The sequence below is a fragment of the Pristis pectinata genome, chromosome 4 (genome assembly GCF_009764475.1).
Source record: "Pristis pectinata isolate sPriPec2 chromosome 4, sPriPec2.1.pri, whole genome shotgun sequence".
Classification (NCBI taxonomy): Eukaryota; Metazoa; Chordata; class Chondrichthyes; order Rhinopristiformes; family Pristidae; genus Pristis; species Pristis pectinata.
The window spans coordinates 5,164,241-5,181,857 of record NC_067408.1 but is presented as its reverse complement, the minus strand read 5'-3'; the positions used below and the strand labels follow the sequence as shown (position 1 = coordinate 5,181,857).

Sequence of the window (17,617 nt, the reverse complement as noted above, 5' to 3'; positions counted from 1 at the left end):
TCATACTGCTGGGCCACCCCACTTAAAAGAGTCTTGTTCCTAAACAAATAATAAACAAAAAATGAAATGTGTGAACTCCTTACAGAGCAACATGTGCAGCACTCATTGCAACCTGCCTCCAATAAGCTTTAAACCATCAAAAAGCAAAAGGGTCGGTGCCAGCCTTAAAGCAGCAGATAGAAAACCCAGGCTACTTTATTTCAGGGAAGCCGAATTGTCTGCTCCGCGACATCTACTCACCATCTCGCTTCTCCCTTTCTTCCTGCAACCGTTTCTGTGCCAACTTTTCGTACTCATCCTTGTCCCACTTCTTACGGAAGTCCATGCTTTTCATCTGCAGGGTGAAGACAGCTGGATTAAACGTAGAAACTGCATTGGGACAGTGGGAGGTTATCAAAACAGTGAAAAAGGCAGCTTTTGCCCATAGATACAACCTGTGTCTCCACAAGGGTACCTCCAAGTGAGCATGCAAGATGAAGCTCAATCTTCAGCCTCAGGTGGCACCAAAGTTCTTCAACTTCAATTATGTACTATTTTAAATTTTAACTTCTATTTTGAATGTAATACTTGCTGTAATATGGGAGATATGGAAGCCAATTTGCACACAGCAAGCTCTCATAAATGGCAATGGCACAACCAGTTCACCTACCTGCTGGTGTTGGAGGTGGGACAAATGTTGGGCCAGGATACCAGGATGAACTTACCTGTACTGACACCACGTCCACAAGACAAAGCATGCGGGGGTCTCAGTTTAACTAAAAGTTGCAGCTCTGGCATTGCAACACTCCCTCTGCCTAGGTTAGGTGCTCAAGTTCTTAAAATAATTTGTACGTATGGCCTTTCACACCCTGGATCTTGCTGAAATGCTGCACAAGTAGTACATTTGAAGTGTGTTCACCTCAGCAGTGTTAGAAACACAGCAGGAAACATGCCTGCAAGGATGAGCTAATAGTTTAGTGTTTTTAATTTAGAGAAAAATATTGGCCAGGATTCAAGGGGATCTCAACTGTTCTTCTTTTGGATAATGTCATGGGATCTCTTACATCTAGCCAAGGGTGCCAATGGGCCCTGGATTTGACATCTTATCCAAATGCAGCACTGCACTGAAGTATCAGCCAGGATTGTGTGTCTGGAGTGGAATTTGAACCTCAACCGCTCCACCACCTAAGGAAATTCGGCAAGTCCCCATTGACCCTCAGCAATTTCTTTTTTTGTTTACAGATGAAAGCAACCTATCTGGATGCATCACAGCTTGATATGGCAACTGTTCTGCCCAAGACCTCAAGAAGTTGTTGTGGACACAGCCTAGTCTATCATGAAAACCAGCTGCCCCTCCATGGACTCTACATTTGTCTACATTTCTCGATGCCTTAGAAAAGCAATCAACATTATCAAGGACATCTCCCACCTGGGTCATTCTCTCTTCTCCGCCTTTCCATTGGGTAGAAGATACAAAAGCTTGAAAACACATACCACCAGGCTCAAGGACAGCTTCTATCCCGCTGTTATAAGACTCGTGAATGGACCTCTTGTACGTTGATTCTTGACCTCACCATCTACCTCATCATGGTCCTTGCACCTTATTGTCTGCCTGCACTGCACTTTCTCTGTAACTGTAACACTTTCTTCTGGATTCTGTTATTGCTTTTCCCTTTATGTTATAATTGAGTGGGCTGTGCATAAAGAGCTGGAGGAACAGCTTTTCAATTTGCAAGGTTGATCCTGAGTTTCCAGTTGCCTGTCACTTTAATTCTCCATCCCATTCCCACTCCGACTTCTGTCTTTGCCCTCAAACTGTTCCAAAGAAGCCCATCACAAGCTCACGAACAACATCTCACTTTCTGAACAAGCAGGTTAAAACCCTCAGGATTAAACATTGAATTCAACATTTCAGACAACCAGCATTTCCGGTTTGCATCAGAACTGGCAAGTTTAGAGTCATAGAGAGATACAGCAAGGAAGCAGGACCTTCGGCACAAGAAGACCACACTAAGCATCAAGCACTCATTTACACTAATCCCATTTTATTCTCCCAACATTCCCATCTGCCTCTTGATAACCCATGACTCATCTACACCCTGGGGATAAGTTACGGTGGCCAATTAACTAACCAACCTGCATGTCTCTAGGATGGGGAAGGAAATTGAAGCACCCAGGGGAAACCCATGGATTCACAGAGAGAACATACAAACTCCACACAGACAGCACCCGAGGTCAGGATTGAACCCGGGCTGCTGGAACTGTGGGGCAGCAGGTCTACTAGCTGCACACCGTGATAGACAATCATCAACCTGTAATGTTAACTTCATTTCTCTCTCTCTACTAATGCTACCTGACCAGATGGATATTTCCAAAGCACATGCTGGAGGAACTCAGCGGGTCAGGCAGCGTCTATGGAGGGAAATGAACAGTCGACGTTTCGGGCCGAGACCCTTCCACAGAACTGCTGAAGGGTCTCAGCCCAAAACACCGACTGTTCATTTCCCTCCATTAATGCTGCCTGACCCGAGTTCCTCCAGCACTTTTTGTGTGTTGTTCCAGATTTCCAGGATCTGCAGTCTCTCTTGTGTCTGGATTTTTTTTCCAGAATTCCCTTTCATTTCGAGCAACTGCAGAGTTTTGTATCTCACAGTTCCAACATTGCCTTTTCTTCTCTTCTGCCGTCATTCATCTTCCAAGTGCAGTTCCTATGGACAGATGGGCTGTGATTATTCAGCCCGCACCACCCTCCTTCAGCTAGCATCACCACCATTTGGATTGCTCAGTCTCTCGTGGTCTCCGTCCCTCCACAGATATTCTCTTTATTCTCCCCATCCCTCTCCCTCCTCTGTAACTTAAAACAAGTTTAGTTTCTGACCTTATCTAGTCCTGATAATAAAGAGCCATCTACCCTAAATACTTATAAAAGATTCTCTCTCCACAGATGCTGCCTGACCGGTTGAGTATTTATAGTATTTTCTGTTTCTATTTCTAGAAACCACATTATTCTCCTTAATAGGCAAGGGTGCTACCAAATGAGCCATGCTAGAGAGAGAGGGAGTGGTAAGAACGCAGATCAAGTGAATACTACATTGTAGAAAAGGAATTTATTTTGATTCAGGCTCGCACTCAGAGGCAATATTAACCACTGCACACTCAGTGGAAAAAAAACTGGCAGGACATCCCTCTCCAAAATGAGATTTTTTTTGCTGCTTCCATTCCCTTGAAACATCGAATGATTGTTTGATCATTCACCCAAATAGCTGGGGGCTTGGTGCCAAATTTGTTGATAACATTCCTGTGAAGTAGCTTGGGAAGCTTTTCTATGTTGAAGGCATTACATTAATACACAATGTTCATCACCAGTGGCACGTACATGAATTTGGTTATAATTGAGTAGGCTGCGCATTTGGTTCACTTTACATGGGACTGCAACTGTGTTCTGTTAGACTTGGCCCCCAGGCAACGCAAGAGTGTGGAAAGTCAGTTGGGCATCTTACCTGTAGCCACTATTAAGTAACATTGATAGCAATGGTTAATAACTAATAAAGAAAAATGAAGACGGTGTTCCAGTATGATACCCAGGACTAAAGGACTTGTTACGTGGGGAGGTAGAAGCTGAGATTGTTCTGAGAGCAGAGAATGTTAAGGGAAGGCAGAACAATGCTGTAAATACTCACTAAGTCAGGCAGGTTCCATGGAGAGAGAGAAACAAAGATAACATTTCAGATTGATGACCGTTCTGATAAAACTGACACACTGATTCCGTTTTTCTCTCTCCACAGATACTGCACATGGTATTTATTTCAGATTTACTCCGCCTCAGGCCCCTTGTAATTTTATAAATCCCAGTTATGTATCCTCTTAGCCTCTGTTGCAAGGGAAACATCCCTAGTCCTATTCAACCTCTCCCTGTACTACCAACATCCTTTTAAATCTCTTCTGCACACTAATGTAATTTCCTGTAATGCAGTGACCAGAACTATACATCGTACTCAAACTGTCCTCTAACTAGTGCTGTATAGTTACAGTCAAACAGTCAGAACCGCACAGCAAAAAACCAGGCTGTTCAGTCCACCATTTCCATGCCAACCTCAATTACTCACCAACATTAACCTGATTCACCAGTACTTGGTCCACAGCCTCTATGCCTTGGCAATTTAAGTGCTCATCTATATACTACTTAACAGTTGTGCGAGTATCTCCTTCCACCCTCTAATTGCCCCATTAATCCATTTGACCTGGTCTCACCTTCTCACAGATATTCTCTTTGTCCTACCTAATCCTCCTGCCACCTTCACTGCAATTTAGAATTACCCTCTTTTATCTCTTTTCCAGTTCTGACAAAGGCTCTCCAATCTGAAATATTAATCATTTCTCCTTCCACAGATGTTGCCTGATTAGTATAACCTACTCCCCCTTATATCCCTATGCCCTGGCAAATAAAGGAAAGCATCCTCTAAGCCTTTTCAACCACCTTATTGATTCGGAGCAACACACACAAAATGCTGGAGGAACTCAGCAGGTCAGGCAGCATCCTTGGAGGGAAATAAACAGTTGACATTTCGGGTCTAAACCCTTCATCAGGACTGGAGACTCCAGCATCTCATGTCACCTTATTGATCGTTCCTGCTACTTTTAATGATGAGTTGAACATACACCACAAGGTCCCTCTGCTCCTCCACAGTATCTTCCCAGTTATATATCCCTCACACCTTATTTTACCTCCCGAAATGAAATATCTCAAATTTCTCTGGATTAAAATCCATTTGCTACTTTCCTGCACAAATGACAAGACCATCTCTATCTTCCTGCAGTCTAAACTGTTCCTCCTGCCTGTCAAGTTTTATAATGTCTGCAAAAATCTTTAAATGTAGGAGAAAGAAATCATTAAAATATTTTACAAAATGCAAGGGGCCAAGCCTTGTGAAACATCCTTCCAGTCACAAAATCACCTGCCAATCATTGCACTATCCTTCCTACCAGAGTCAATTTTGGATCCAGTTCGTCATTTTCCCCAGGATCTTTACATATTTTACCAGTCTGTCAAGCAGAATCTTATCAAAAAACCTTGCTTAACACAAGAAAGTAGTGATAGGAATAGCAGGCCATTCAACAAAATCATGGCTAATCTTGTACCTCAATACCATTTTCTTGCAATATCCTTGACTTCTCTAATATCCAGAAATCTTAAAGTTTTAAAATGTAATTAATGGCTGAGACTACATAGCCCTTTGGGTCGAGAATTCCCAAGATTCACTACCGTCTGAGTGAAGACACTTCTCATTTCAATCCTATGTGACCTCTACGTTGACCTCTCACGTTGCAATTGTACAAGGCGTCGGTGAGACCGCACTTGGAGTACTGTGCACAATTTTGGTCGCCCTGTTTATAAGAAAGGCAGCATTAAACTGGAAAGAGTGCAGAGGAGATTTACGGGGATGTTGCCACACTCGAGGGCCTGAGTAATAGGGAGAGGTTGGGTAGGCTAGGTCTTTATTCCTTGAAATGTAGGAGAATGAGGGGGTGACCTTATAGAGGTGTAAAAAAAAAATCATGAGGGGTATAGATAGGATGAATGCACACAGTCTTTTCCCAGAGAAGGGGAACTAAAAACTAGAGGGCATAGGATTGAGAGGATTTAAAAGGGACCTGAGGGGCAACTTCTTCACACAGAGGGTGGTGCGTATATGGAATGAGCTGCCAGAGGAAATGGTTGAGGCAGGTACAATAACAACATTTAAAAGACATTTGGATAAGTACATGGATAGGACAAGGTTAGAGGAAATATGGACCAAAGGTGAACAAGTGGGACTAGCTTGGTGGGCAGCATGGTCGGTATGGATGAGTTGAGCCGAAGGGCCTGTTTCCATGCTGTATTATTCTACGACTCTCTTATTTTTAGTTTGACCCTAGCTCTAGACTCCTAAACCAAGGGAAACATCCTCCCAGTATTTACCTTGTTGAGCCCTCTAACAATTTAAAGCATTTCAATGAGGTCACCCTTTCTTCTTCAAAACTGTAGTGAATAGAAGCTGCTCAACATCTCATGTTACAGACCCACCATCCCAGGAACCAGTCTGATGAATCCGCTCTGTACTCTCTTTACTGTTTTTCAGTAAGGAGACCAAAATTGCTGAATTCCGTGGTGCAACATCAGATGCATTGCCCTTACCAATTCTACTTGTTAACTTTTCAAAAGTTCTGTCAAGCTATGACCTTCCCATTAGAAATCCATGCTTTCCTTCATTAACCCAAATTCTTCCTGAAGGAAGGTTTACACAGTCCCTCAAAACTGATTCCAACAGTGTGCCCACCACAGGTTGAAATAATTGGCCTGTAATTACAGGGTTTATCCCAGCCTCCCTTTTCAAATACCAGTAAAAGAGATCCTTTAATCCCCTTTCACTACCCCTATGGCCAGAGACGATTCAAAAATAATGGCCAGTGCCTGTGCAATTCCTTTCTTTGCTTCCTTTAATGGATGGGTATATATGGTTAATCTCTATCTGGTGACTTATCTACCTAGAAAGATGCTAAACCTTTTAATTTTACACACATACTGAGTTACATTGGCATTATTCTACCTTCTATAAATTCAGCTGCAACGTATTCCGTAACAACCCCTACCCAGACACAGGTTACCCTTTTTTTTGGTGTCTGGTAGATCTTACTCTTTCCTTGGTTATCCTCTTGCTCTTCATACACCTGATTTTCTTTCACGCCCTCTCGTTGCTTTCCTAACTTCCCTCTTGACTTAATCCCAACACACCCCATGTTCTTCTGGGCTCTGTTCAGTGTGATGCTCTCAATAGCTAACATGCTTCCATTTTTTGCCTTCCCTTACCCTCTCTAGACCTTTTTGCCCAGGGGACTTGAAACTTAGAAGTCTCACCCCTTTTGTTTTTAGGTGGGAATATGTTTGCCCTGAAGGTCTGGAATCTCCTTAAACACCATTGCTCCAAAACTGAGTTACCACCAAGTAGCTGGCTCCAGTCTACACCTGCAAAATCACCTCTCCAACTAGCAAAATCAGTCTAAACCAAATTTAGAACTTTTATGCCTATTTCATCCTTATTCTTTTGCATAACTGTGCTAAATCTTATCCCTAAGCTGAAGTATGATCACCTTGCTCTTCCACTGATACTTTTAATTTCCAAAAACTCGATCCAAAATTTGAGTTAATTGGCAAAAGGATCCTAAACAAGATGCAGATTTTTTTTTAAATGCTACGATCTGGGATGAGTTATCTGAAAGGGGAGAGAACAGAAGCCTGAAGTCCCACACCACCAGGTTCAGGAACAGCTAATTTTCTTCAACCATCAGGTTCTTGAACTGACCTGCACAATCCTAACCCTACCTCAGCAACGGAACACTGCAGACCAACGCTTGCACTACCATGGACTTGTTTCTGATTGCATTTTCTTTTGGACTGGTGTCTTGTTTTTCTTCACTTTCTGGTATAATTTATGTTCTGTTTGTTGCCTGAACTACATGCCTGCTGCAAGCAAGTTTTTCATTAAAGCTGTACCTCACCGTACTTGTGCACTTGACAATAAACTCAACTTGACTTGAACACGGACACAATAATAATCTGAAACAGAAAAATCTGCAGGGCTTTGGAGAAAGAGCAGGAAAGGGATCTAAGTGAAGATCTTTAAGAGGTACACAGATGCAAAGAATTAAACAGCTTCCCTCAGTGTTGCAGCATTTTACACGGGAAGGGTCAAAAGAAAGGGTGATGCTTCCATAGCCAACATTCTGATTGATATCACAGTGTAACAATCTATTGAAGCAGGGAAAATTGATCCAAGGTGGGAAGGGAGAGTGCACTTGGGTTATCCTACAGTTCTCCAAACAGTGTAGGGAAGGAGCAAACCCCCAGGTAAATTTCAAAGATGCACAAGACTGGTAATGCTTGGGGAGTTTAATTACCCAATTATCGAATGGGATAATGTTAAACAAAAAGGGGGAGGAAACTCTGAAATGCATTCAGAACTGCCTTGACTAGTACGTACTTGGCCCAACTAGGAAATAAACAGTGCTGGATCTGATGCTATCTGGATCTATCCTGGTCCCAACACATTAATGTAATCATGAAGAAGGCACACCAGCAGCTCTACTTCGTCAGGAGCTTGAAAGGATTCTGTATATCACTCTTACAAACTTCCATAAATGTACGGTGGGGAGCATTCTGACTGGTTGCATCACAGCCTTGTATGGAGGCTCCAACGTGCAGGATCACAAGAGGCTGCAGAGGGTTGTAGACTCAGCCAGCTCCATCACAGGCACAACCCTCCCCACAATTGAGGACATCTTCAAGAGGCGGTGCCTCAAGAAAGCGGCATCCATCACTAAGGACCCTCACCATCTGGGACATGCCCTCTTCATGTTACTACTATCGGGGAAGAGGTGCAGGAGCCTGAAGACCCACACTCAATGATTCAGGAATAGCTTCTTCCCCTCCGCCATCAGATTTCTGAACGGTCCATGAACACTACCTCATTATTCCTTTTTTCTGTACTATTTATTTATTTTTGTAATTTATAGTAATTTTCTGCCTTTGCACTGTACTGCTGCTGCAAAACAACACATTTCACATCATATAAGTCAGTGATAATAAATCTGATTCTGATAGGAATGAGGATGGCAAAATGAACTGAGTAGTTGTAGAAGTAGATCATCATTAAAAATGCACAGTAGCGTAGCAGTTAGCATAACGCTATTAAGGCGCCAGCGATCAGGGTTCAATTCCGGCCGCTGTCAGCAAGGAGTGTGTACGTTCTCCCCGTGTCTGCGTGGGTTTCCTCCGGGTGCTCCGGTTTCCTCCCACATTCCAAAGGCGTACGGGTTAGTAGGTTGACGTGGGTGTAATTGGGAGGCGCGGGCAGCATTTATACCATGCTGTATAAAGTATTTTAAAGTTTTTAGAAATCATTATCTCAATGCTGATAGGGAAAGGCAAGAGTGACTGAAAATAGAGCTTCTAAATTACAAGAGGGCTAACAATGATACGAGAAGGAATATAACCAGGGTAAAATTGAACTAAATTGACAGGAACAATTGCAATAGAACAATGAAGGAGAGGTTTCAGACACAGGCTACATAGATTCCCCACAAGAGTGCAAGGTAGGGAAACCAAGATCCCTGAGGGTGATGAGAGAGACAGAGAATATGGTGAAACATATCGATATCAAGTGAATTTTTCAATCGAGAACTGGACTAAATACTGTTACACAGTTGAGAAGATGTGAAGAGAAAAAGACATCTGGCAAAGAGTTGACCTCCCAGGGTAGGAGAGTCTAAAACTAGAGGGCATAGGTTTAAGGTGAGAGGGGAAAGGTTTAAAAGAGACCCGAGGGGCAATTTCTTCACGCAGAGGGTGGTTCGTATATGGAACGAGGTGCCAGACAAAGTGTTGAGGCAGGTACATTAACAACATTTAAAAGACGTTTGGACAGGTATGTGGACAGGAAAGGTTTAGAGGGATATAGGCCAAACTCAGGCAAATGGGACTAGCTCAGATGGACATTAGTCAGCATGGACGAGTTGGGCTGAAGGGCCTGTTTCCATGCTGTATGACACTAATACGAAAAGATAAAGGCAGTTAATATAAAGGGAACCCAAATTCTTATTAGAATATAAATAGTAAACAGGTGAATGAGATTGACGCAATGGAGTTGAAAGCCAGCATGGACATAATTGGCCAAATGGCCTCCTTTTATGTCATATGAAATGCAGGTATTAAGAGAAGGGGTAGTGTTGTCCCAATTTTGAGTTCCCACTTCTGTCCGCTGCAAAGTAACACTGCCACAAGGTTGACTCGATAAAGCGCGTTTATTAGCAGTATACTACGGGAGAATTCTCCTCAAACTCTCATTAAGAGTCTTTATCAGAGGTCTCCGCAGACCAAAGCAGCAGACAGTAATTTATACAGATATTGTCATGCACACTTAATGAATTCGGCTCCACGAGTTTCGGTCAGGCCTCAACAGAACCAAAGACAGACATCGCACCTATTGTCCAACATAATTGAGTTATAATCAAGAGATTCAAAGACAGGTATCACCCTCATTGTTTAAAACAAGCTTCCTCCAGTCCGTTTATTACACCCAACACCCTTATCGTCTAGTATATTGGCCTGCCACCAGGGTCCCGGACACAGCAATTATCACCTAGCTTGAGTCAGTAGCTTGCCTGCTCTTGCTTGCAAGTTATTTTTCCATCAGCTATATGTATAGATACAGTCAGTCACAGTTTCTTAACCCTTTACTTCCTCAGTAAGACCTATTGGGGTAAAATTGACAATGTATGTTCTAGAGCAGCAAGGCAAGGCAAAACAAGTCGAGAATACTCAATAAATGGGAGTTTGCGAAGGAAAGTGATGCTGGCAAAATGTTGACAGAGTGGAGATTAGTGTGAGAGTTAATGGATTTGGTGAAAATTGGATGTGCCAGAAAGGTTGACTGTACTTAGAGTAGAAAAGTCACCTGGTTCAGATGGTTTGCATCCTAAGTTGCAAAGGGAAATGGCCGTAAAGATAAGAGAAATTGTCAGAATCTTTCCCAGATATAGGGGAGATGACAGACTACGGGAAAGTGGGAAATGTGACATACTTATCCAGAGACAAAAGGATAAATCTAGTAATTTCAAGTAATTACTGCAAAAAACTGCAGATGCTGGAAATATGAAATAAAATCAGAAGATACTGACGATACTCAGCAGGTCAGGCAGCATTTGCGGGAGAGTTAATATTTTGGTTTTAATGACATTTCAACAGAACTGGCAATAGACAGATGCACACTAGAAGATGAACTCTTGATCTCCGAATCTACCTCATCATGGCACTTTATTTCTCTACCTGCACTGCACTCTCTCTGTAACTACAACACTAGATTCTGCATTCTGTTTACTTTTTACTACCTTGATGTATTTCTGTATGGCGTGATCTGTCTGGTTTAGATACAAAACAAAAGCTTTTCACTTTTTCTCAGTATATAGAATCATAGTGCACTATAGAAACAGGCCCTTCAGCCCATCTAGTCCATGCTGATCTGATCATCTGCCTAGTCCCATCTACCTGCACCCAGACCATATCCCTCCAACTCCCTCCCATCCATGTACCTATCTAAATTTCTCTTAAATGTTACAATTGAACCTGCATCCACCACTTCCGCTGGCAGCTCGTTCTGCACTCGCACCACCCTCTGAGTGAAGAAGTTCCCCCTCAGATTCCCCTTATATATTTCACCTTTCATCTTAAACCTATGTCCTCCAGTTCTAGTCTCACCCAACCTTAGGGGAAAAAGCCAGCATGCATTTACCCTATCAATGTAGTGTAGTGGTTAGCGTAATACTTCACAGCGCCAATGACCTGGGTTCAATTCCAGCCACTGTCTGTAAGGAGTTTGTACATTCTCCCCGTGTCTGCGTGGGTTTCCTCCGGGTGCTCCGGTTTCCTCCCACATTCCAAAAGACGTACAGGTTAGGAAGTTGTGGGCATGCTATGTTGGCACCAGAAGCATGGCGACACTTGCGGGCTGCCCCCCAGAACACTCTATGCAAAAAGATGTATTTCACTGTGTGTTTTCAATGTACATGTGACTAATAAAGATAGCTTATCTCATCTCATAGTTTTGTATACCTCTGTAAGATCTCCCCTCGTTCTCCTGCGCTGCAGGAAATAAAGTCCTAACCTATTCAACCTTTCCCTATAACTCAGTTCCTCAAGTCCTGGCAGCATCCTTGTAAATTTGCTCTGCACACTCTACACATGACAATAATAAATCAATACCATGGATCCTAACCAAAGGGTCCACCAAAGGGTCCACTATAAACCCAAACCCAGTGCAGACTGGGGACAAGCAAAGTCCTGCCATCACTAACATTCTTCTCAAACTTCCTCACTGCAATACCACACCTCGTCTTTAACTCCACTCCAGCTACAAGCTGGTTGGTATGTAGGACAAGCTTTAACACCTCCAGTCCAGAAACAAGATCAGCTCAGACATTCCAGAACATAGGCAACTTGTGTACATGCAGACTTGAAGATCGAGCTTCAAGTAATCACAGACTCCTTCCCTGAAGCATATGAACAGGAAGGGCCTTACAAGATAAAGACCTTCTACCAACCTGCCCCTGCTGCAAAAGAATTAACTCCCAACAATTAAGGTCCAAGTAAAAACATTTGAAAACACATATTACTTTCCATACCTTGTGAACTAAGATATCTTTATTAGTCACATGTACATCGAAACACACAGTGAAATACGTCTTTTGCATAGAATGTTCTGGGGGCAGCCCGCAAGCGTCGCCATGCTTCTAGCGCCAACATAGCATGCCCACAACTTCCTAACCCATACGTCTTTGGAATGTGGGAGGAAACCGGAGCACCCGGAGGAAACCCACGCAGACACAGAGAGAACGTACAAACTCCTTACAGACACCGGCCGGAATTGAACCCGGGTCGCTGGCACTGTAATAGCGTTACGCTAACCGCTACACTACCGAGCCAGCAAATGCAGAATCAGTAACAAAATTCAGCACGTACTTTGATGTGAAAAGAATTTTCAGGGATCAAAACCTCAAATCCAGTAAGAAGCTCATGTTCTACTGTGGCAGTGGTGACAGCCACCCTCTTGTAGAGTCAGAAGCAACATACAGCAGACACTTCAAAGCACTGGAGAAATGATGCCAATGCTGTTGCTACAAAAACTTGCAATTCAACTGGCAGGACAGGCAAGTCAATCTCACTGTCCTCTCCGATCCCAACGTCCCCACCGAGTCTCTGTACATGTCCAACACCAGATTTCCCAAAACAAAAACACTCATGCAGAGGCTTCTAGGACGACAGAAAAAATGCTGCAAGGGCTTTCTCAGAGTCTTTTTAGAAAAAAAACATTTTGACAAACTCATGCGAATCACAGGCCCATGAGTTTTCAAAATGGAGCAGCAGCATCCAGAAAGTCATTGACAACTTTGGTTCTACAACAGGAGCACATGAAGGCCACACACATAGAAACATAGAAAATCTACAGCACATACAGGCCCTTCGAACCACAAAGTTGTGCTGAACCCATAGCCCTCTAACCCATTTTTTTAAGCTCCATGCACCTATCCAAAAGTCTCTTAAAAGACCCTATCGTATCAACCTCCATCACCGTTGCCAGCAGCCCATTCCACGCACTCACCACTCTCTGAGTAAAAAAACTTACCCCTGACATCTCCTCTATACCTACTCCCCAGCACCTTAAACCTGTGTCCTCTTGTGGCAACCATTTCAGTCCTGGGGAAAAGCCTCTGACTATCCACACGATCAATGCCTCTCATCATCTTATACACCTCTATCAGGTCACCCCTCATCCTCCGTCGCTCCAAGGAGAAAAGGCAGAGTTCACTCAACCTGTTTTCGTAAGGCATGCTCCCCAATCCAGGCAACATCCTTGCAGGAAGAGAGAACAACATCCCAACCTAACCACTCCCATCAAATATCAGCTCTCTGCCTGGGGCAGAATCCGTGGATCCCATGTAGGACTACAGTGGCACAGCTAGTAGTGCTGCTGCCTTGCAGTTCCAGTGACCTGGGTTCGATTCTGATCTCTAGTGCTGTCCACGCGGAGTTTGCATGTTCTCCCCGCGATTGTGTGGGTTTTCTTCCCACATCCCAAAGACGTGCAAGTTGGTAGGTTGAATGGCCACCATAAATTGCCCCTAGTGTGCAGATGAGTGGCAGAATCCTGGGGTGGGGTGGTTGATGGGAACGTGAGACAACAGGTTGGAGAGTAAACTAGTGGGGGAATGGGATTGCTCTGTGGGCCGGCATGGACTCAGTGGGCAATATAGCCTCCTTCTATGTTGCAAGGAAAGATGGGGTCTTCAGCCACCTCAGATCTTGACTGGAAGCAAGTCATCGTCAGACCTGGGGGAACCAGTTCTGGCCACCACACTTTAGAAGATTACCAAAACTAACTACAGAGTTAGGCTGGGGTTGGTCTCCTTGCAAATAAGGAGGCTAAGAGGAGAATTGACGAGAGGTGTGCAGAGTTACAAGATTTTGCTCCTACCATTATTGCCCTGTTACAGGGAAAGGGTTATTGCCCTCTCTCTATATAATACCAATCCTCTCTCTCTCTCTCTCCATATACCTTCCCTTCCCCTAGTGCTCCTCATACCTTCCTTTCCTCCCGCCCATTACCCCAAGATCACCTCCTCCTCACTGCACTGCTCCCCTCCCTGTTCCCTCAATGCCCCACTAACCCACCTGCCCCCTTCTTCTTGCCGTGTCCTGAACCCCCCGTCAGCCCTCACCCCTGCCCCCTCCATATTTGCCCCAACCCCTCCTTATAACCCTTCATCCTGCCCCTTCCTGTTTGCCCTAAACCACCCTCCCTGTGACCTCCGAGCCCTATCCCCTCCGTATGTGCCCCTCAACCCTTCCGTGTAACCCCTCACAACCCACCGTGACCCTCAACTCTTTCCTGTTTGCCCTAAACCCCGTGACCCCTGCCCCTTCCCCTAAATACACCTCACCGCACCCCCTCCCCTAAATGCCCCACACCCTTCCCTCCCCTCAATGACCTACACCTCCTCCCCCTAAAATGCCCCACACCCTCCCCTCCCCTCAATGACCTACACCTCCTCCCCTAAATGCCCCACACCCTCCCCTCAATGACCTACACCTCCTCCCCTAAATGCCCCACGCCCTCCCCTCCCCCTCAATGACCTACACCTCCTCCCCCTAAATGCCCCACACCCTCCCCTCCCCTCAATGCCCCACACCCTCCCCTCCCCTCAATGCCCCACACCCTCCCCTCCCCCTCAATGCCCCACACCCTCCCCTCCATGACCTACACCTCCTCCCCCTCAATGCCCCACACCCTCCCCTCCCCCTCAATGCCCCACATACCCTCCCTGTGACCCCTCCCCAATGACCGCCCCAGCTACTCGCTGCCTGTCCCCGCCGCCGGTTGTGGCCGGTGCCCCGGCCCCGGACCCGCCGCCGCCGCCGCCGCCCGCCCTCCCTCACACACTCACCCCGCTCCCCGACGCCATCCTGGCTCCGTCTCCCCCCCCCCCGCCGCCACCGACCGGCCGCAAAACCGTCGCGCCGCTCCCGCCCTCCTGCCGTAAAGCCGGCTTCCCCCGCCCGGCGGAGACAAGAGTCTCCCTGCGGCCGGCCTGTCGCCCCCGGGGAACGGGGGGCTGGCTGCAGCGCCGCCTGCAGGAGCGGGAGGACCGGCTCCTGGGCTCCAGGCTCAACCCGGCTGTCAATCAAAGCTCAGCCGCCTCTCCGACAGCAGCTTGCATTTACATAGCGCCTCCAACACAAGGCGGTCCAAATGCACCCAGAGACAGCAGGCGGTCATGGAACGAACTCACTGTGGATGCTGGAAATATTTCAGGGCAGGCAGTGAGTGGTCAATGGCCTTTCGCAGAAACAAGCCATTTCCCCCCCAAAAGTTATTTATGCTCCATGGAAGCCTGATCCTAATTTGTCCCTTTCCTCCTCCTCCATTCCTTTGCCCTGAGGATAAGGTGAACCCTTGAGCTCACAATCTATCTTTGCACTTTGTCTGCATGGCACTTTCTCTGCAACTCTTAACACTTTATTCTGCAATCTGTTTTATCTTGCACCATCTCAATTAAATGATCTGTATGGATGGCATGCTAAACAGTATTTCACCATACCTCAGTACATGTTACAATAATAAAAACCTTAGTGTGTTCAGTTCTGGTTGCCTCATTATAGGAAGGATGTGGAAGCTTTAGAGAGAGTGCAGAGGAGATTTACCAGGATGCTGCGTGGATTGGAGAGCGTGTCTTATGAGGATAGGTTGAGTGAGCTCGGGCTTTTCTCTTTGGAGAGGAGGAGGATGAGAGGTGACTTGATAGAGGAATACAAGATGATAAGAGGCATAGGTCGAGTGGACAGTCAGAGACTTTTTCCCAGGGTGACAATGGCTAACACGAGGGGACATAATGTTAAGGTGAATGGACGAAGGTATAAGGGGGATGTCAGAGGTAAGATTTTTACAGAGAGTGGTGGGTGTGTGGAACGCACTGCCGGTAGAGGTTGTGGGGGCAGATACATTAGGGACATTTAGGAGAGTCTTAGATAGGCACATGAATGATAGAGAAATGATGGGCTATGTGGGAGGGAAGGGTTAGACAGATCTTAGAGCAGGATAAAATGTCAGCACAACATCGTGGGTGTACTGTAACGTTCTATATTTACATATTATTAGACACTAGTTCCACCCACTCTTATCGCCAATAGGTCTCCAAGACTCATTCCTATATTTAATAGAGGTGAACACTGGCTGGTCTACCAACCATTGCCAAACTTATGTTTAAGTATCATGCATTTGTATTCGATTGTGTTGCACTACTATGGTCTTGTCTTGAATTGTGCCTGCTACTGTAATTTTTTTCATACCCCTGCACATACATGTATTTGTACATATCACAACAAACTCAACCGTAACTTTTGTTTTTCTTTGAAGGTCTTGCTGTTGCAGACTATTTCTTCACTGTATGGTATAATTTATGTTCTGTGTGTTGTCTGTTCCTACGTGCCCGTGATGCCACTGCTAGCAAGTTTTTCATTGTACCTGTACCTCACTGTATTTGTACACATGACAATAAACTTGACTGGACTTGAAATATATATTCTATCTTTCTTGCTTCCTTTGTGATACATAGTTCCAGACCAAGATATTTATTTATTAGTCACATGTACATCGAAACACACAGTAAAATGCTTTGTGTTACTGAGAATGTGCTGGGGGCAGCCCGCAAGTGTCGCCACGCTTCTGGCGCCAACATCGCATACCCACAACTCCTAACCCGTACGTCTTTAGAATGTGGGAGGAAACCGGAGCACCCGGAGGAAGCCCACGCAGACACGGGGAGTGTGTACAAACTCCTTAGAGACAGCGGCGGGAATTGAACCCGGGCCGCTGGCGCTGTAGCCCTAGTGCCTCATCCGGCAAGTTTGATTTATCAGTTATTCCACAGCCATTTTCCCAGATTTCCAGTTCACCATCCATACAATTATCGACCACGTCTGATAGCAGAAAGACTCTAGTATGCAAGTGTGGTAAGTGTCAAAGTAATTCCTGCCTGAAGCTGTGTGAAATATGACAACATCCAAACATTGGACAGTTCAAGGATGTGGGACAGACAGCCACAGTTTAGCCAGGCAAAGTGTGCATCATGGAGTCATACACAGGATGAAGGGGTTGCTCAGCCCAGCCCTGCTCCCAATTCATTGGAAAACCCACCAACCTGATCAGTCTGCCTGTGTGGCCAGACGTCCAGCAAAACGTGGAGACACAAGAGACTGCAGACGCTGCAATCTGGAGCAACAAACAAGATGCTGGAGGAACTCAGCGGGGTCAGGCAGCATCTGTAGAGGGAAATGGACAGTCGAGGTTCTGGGTTGAGGCCCTACATGGCAGACTCCTGAATGATTTGGCAAGACACTCAGTTGTAGCAAACTCCAAAAGCACAACTGGAGCTGGGCAAGCAGGAATGGACTAAATGCTGGCATTGACAGTGGAAGACCCCACCTACCCAGGTCATTCTCTCTTCTCCCCTCTCCCACCGGGCAGAAGATACAGGAGCCTGAGGGCACGTA

The 17,617-nt window shown here is 45.4% G+C and overlaps 1 protein-coding gene across 1 annotated transcript in view; it reads right to left on the bottom strand.

The window, feature by feature from the left end:
* zmat2 (zinc finger, matrin-type 2) overlaps positions 1-15,140 on the bottom strand; it is a 38,041-nt gene extending 22,901 nt beyond the window's left edge. The window contains exons 1-2 of the mRNA XM_052013937.1: positions 15,013-15,140; positions 241-334 (exon numbers count right to left, since the gene is read on the bottom strand). Of these exons, the coding sequence (XP_051869897.1) occupies positions 241-334; positions 15,013-15,030 (112 nt within the window). The 5' untranslated portion in view covers positions 15,031-15,140. The remainder of the gene's footprint in view (positions 1-240; positions 335-15,012) is intronic.
* Positions 15,141-17,617: the final 2,477 nt, after the last annotated feature.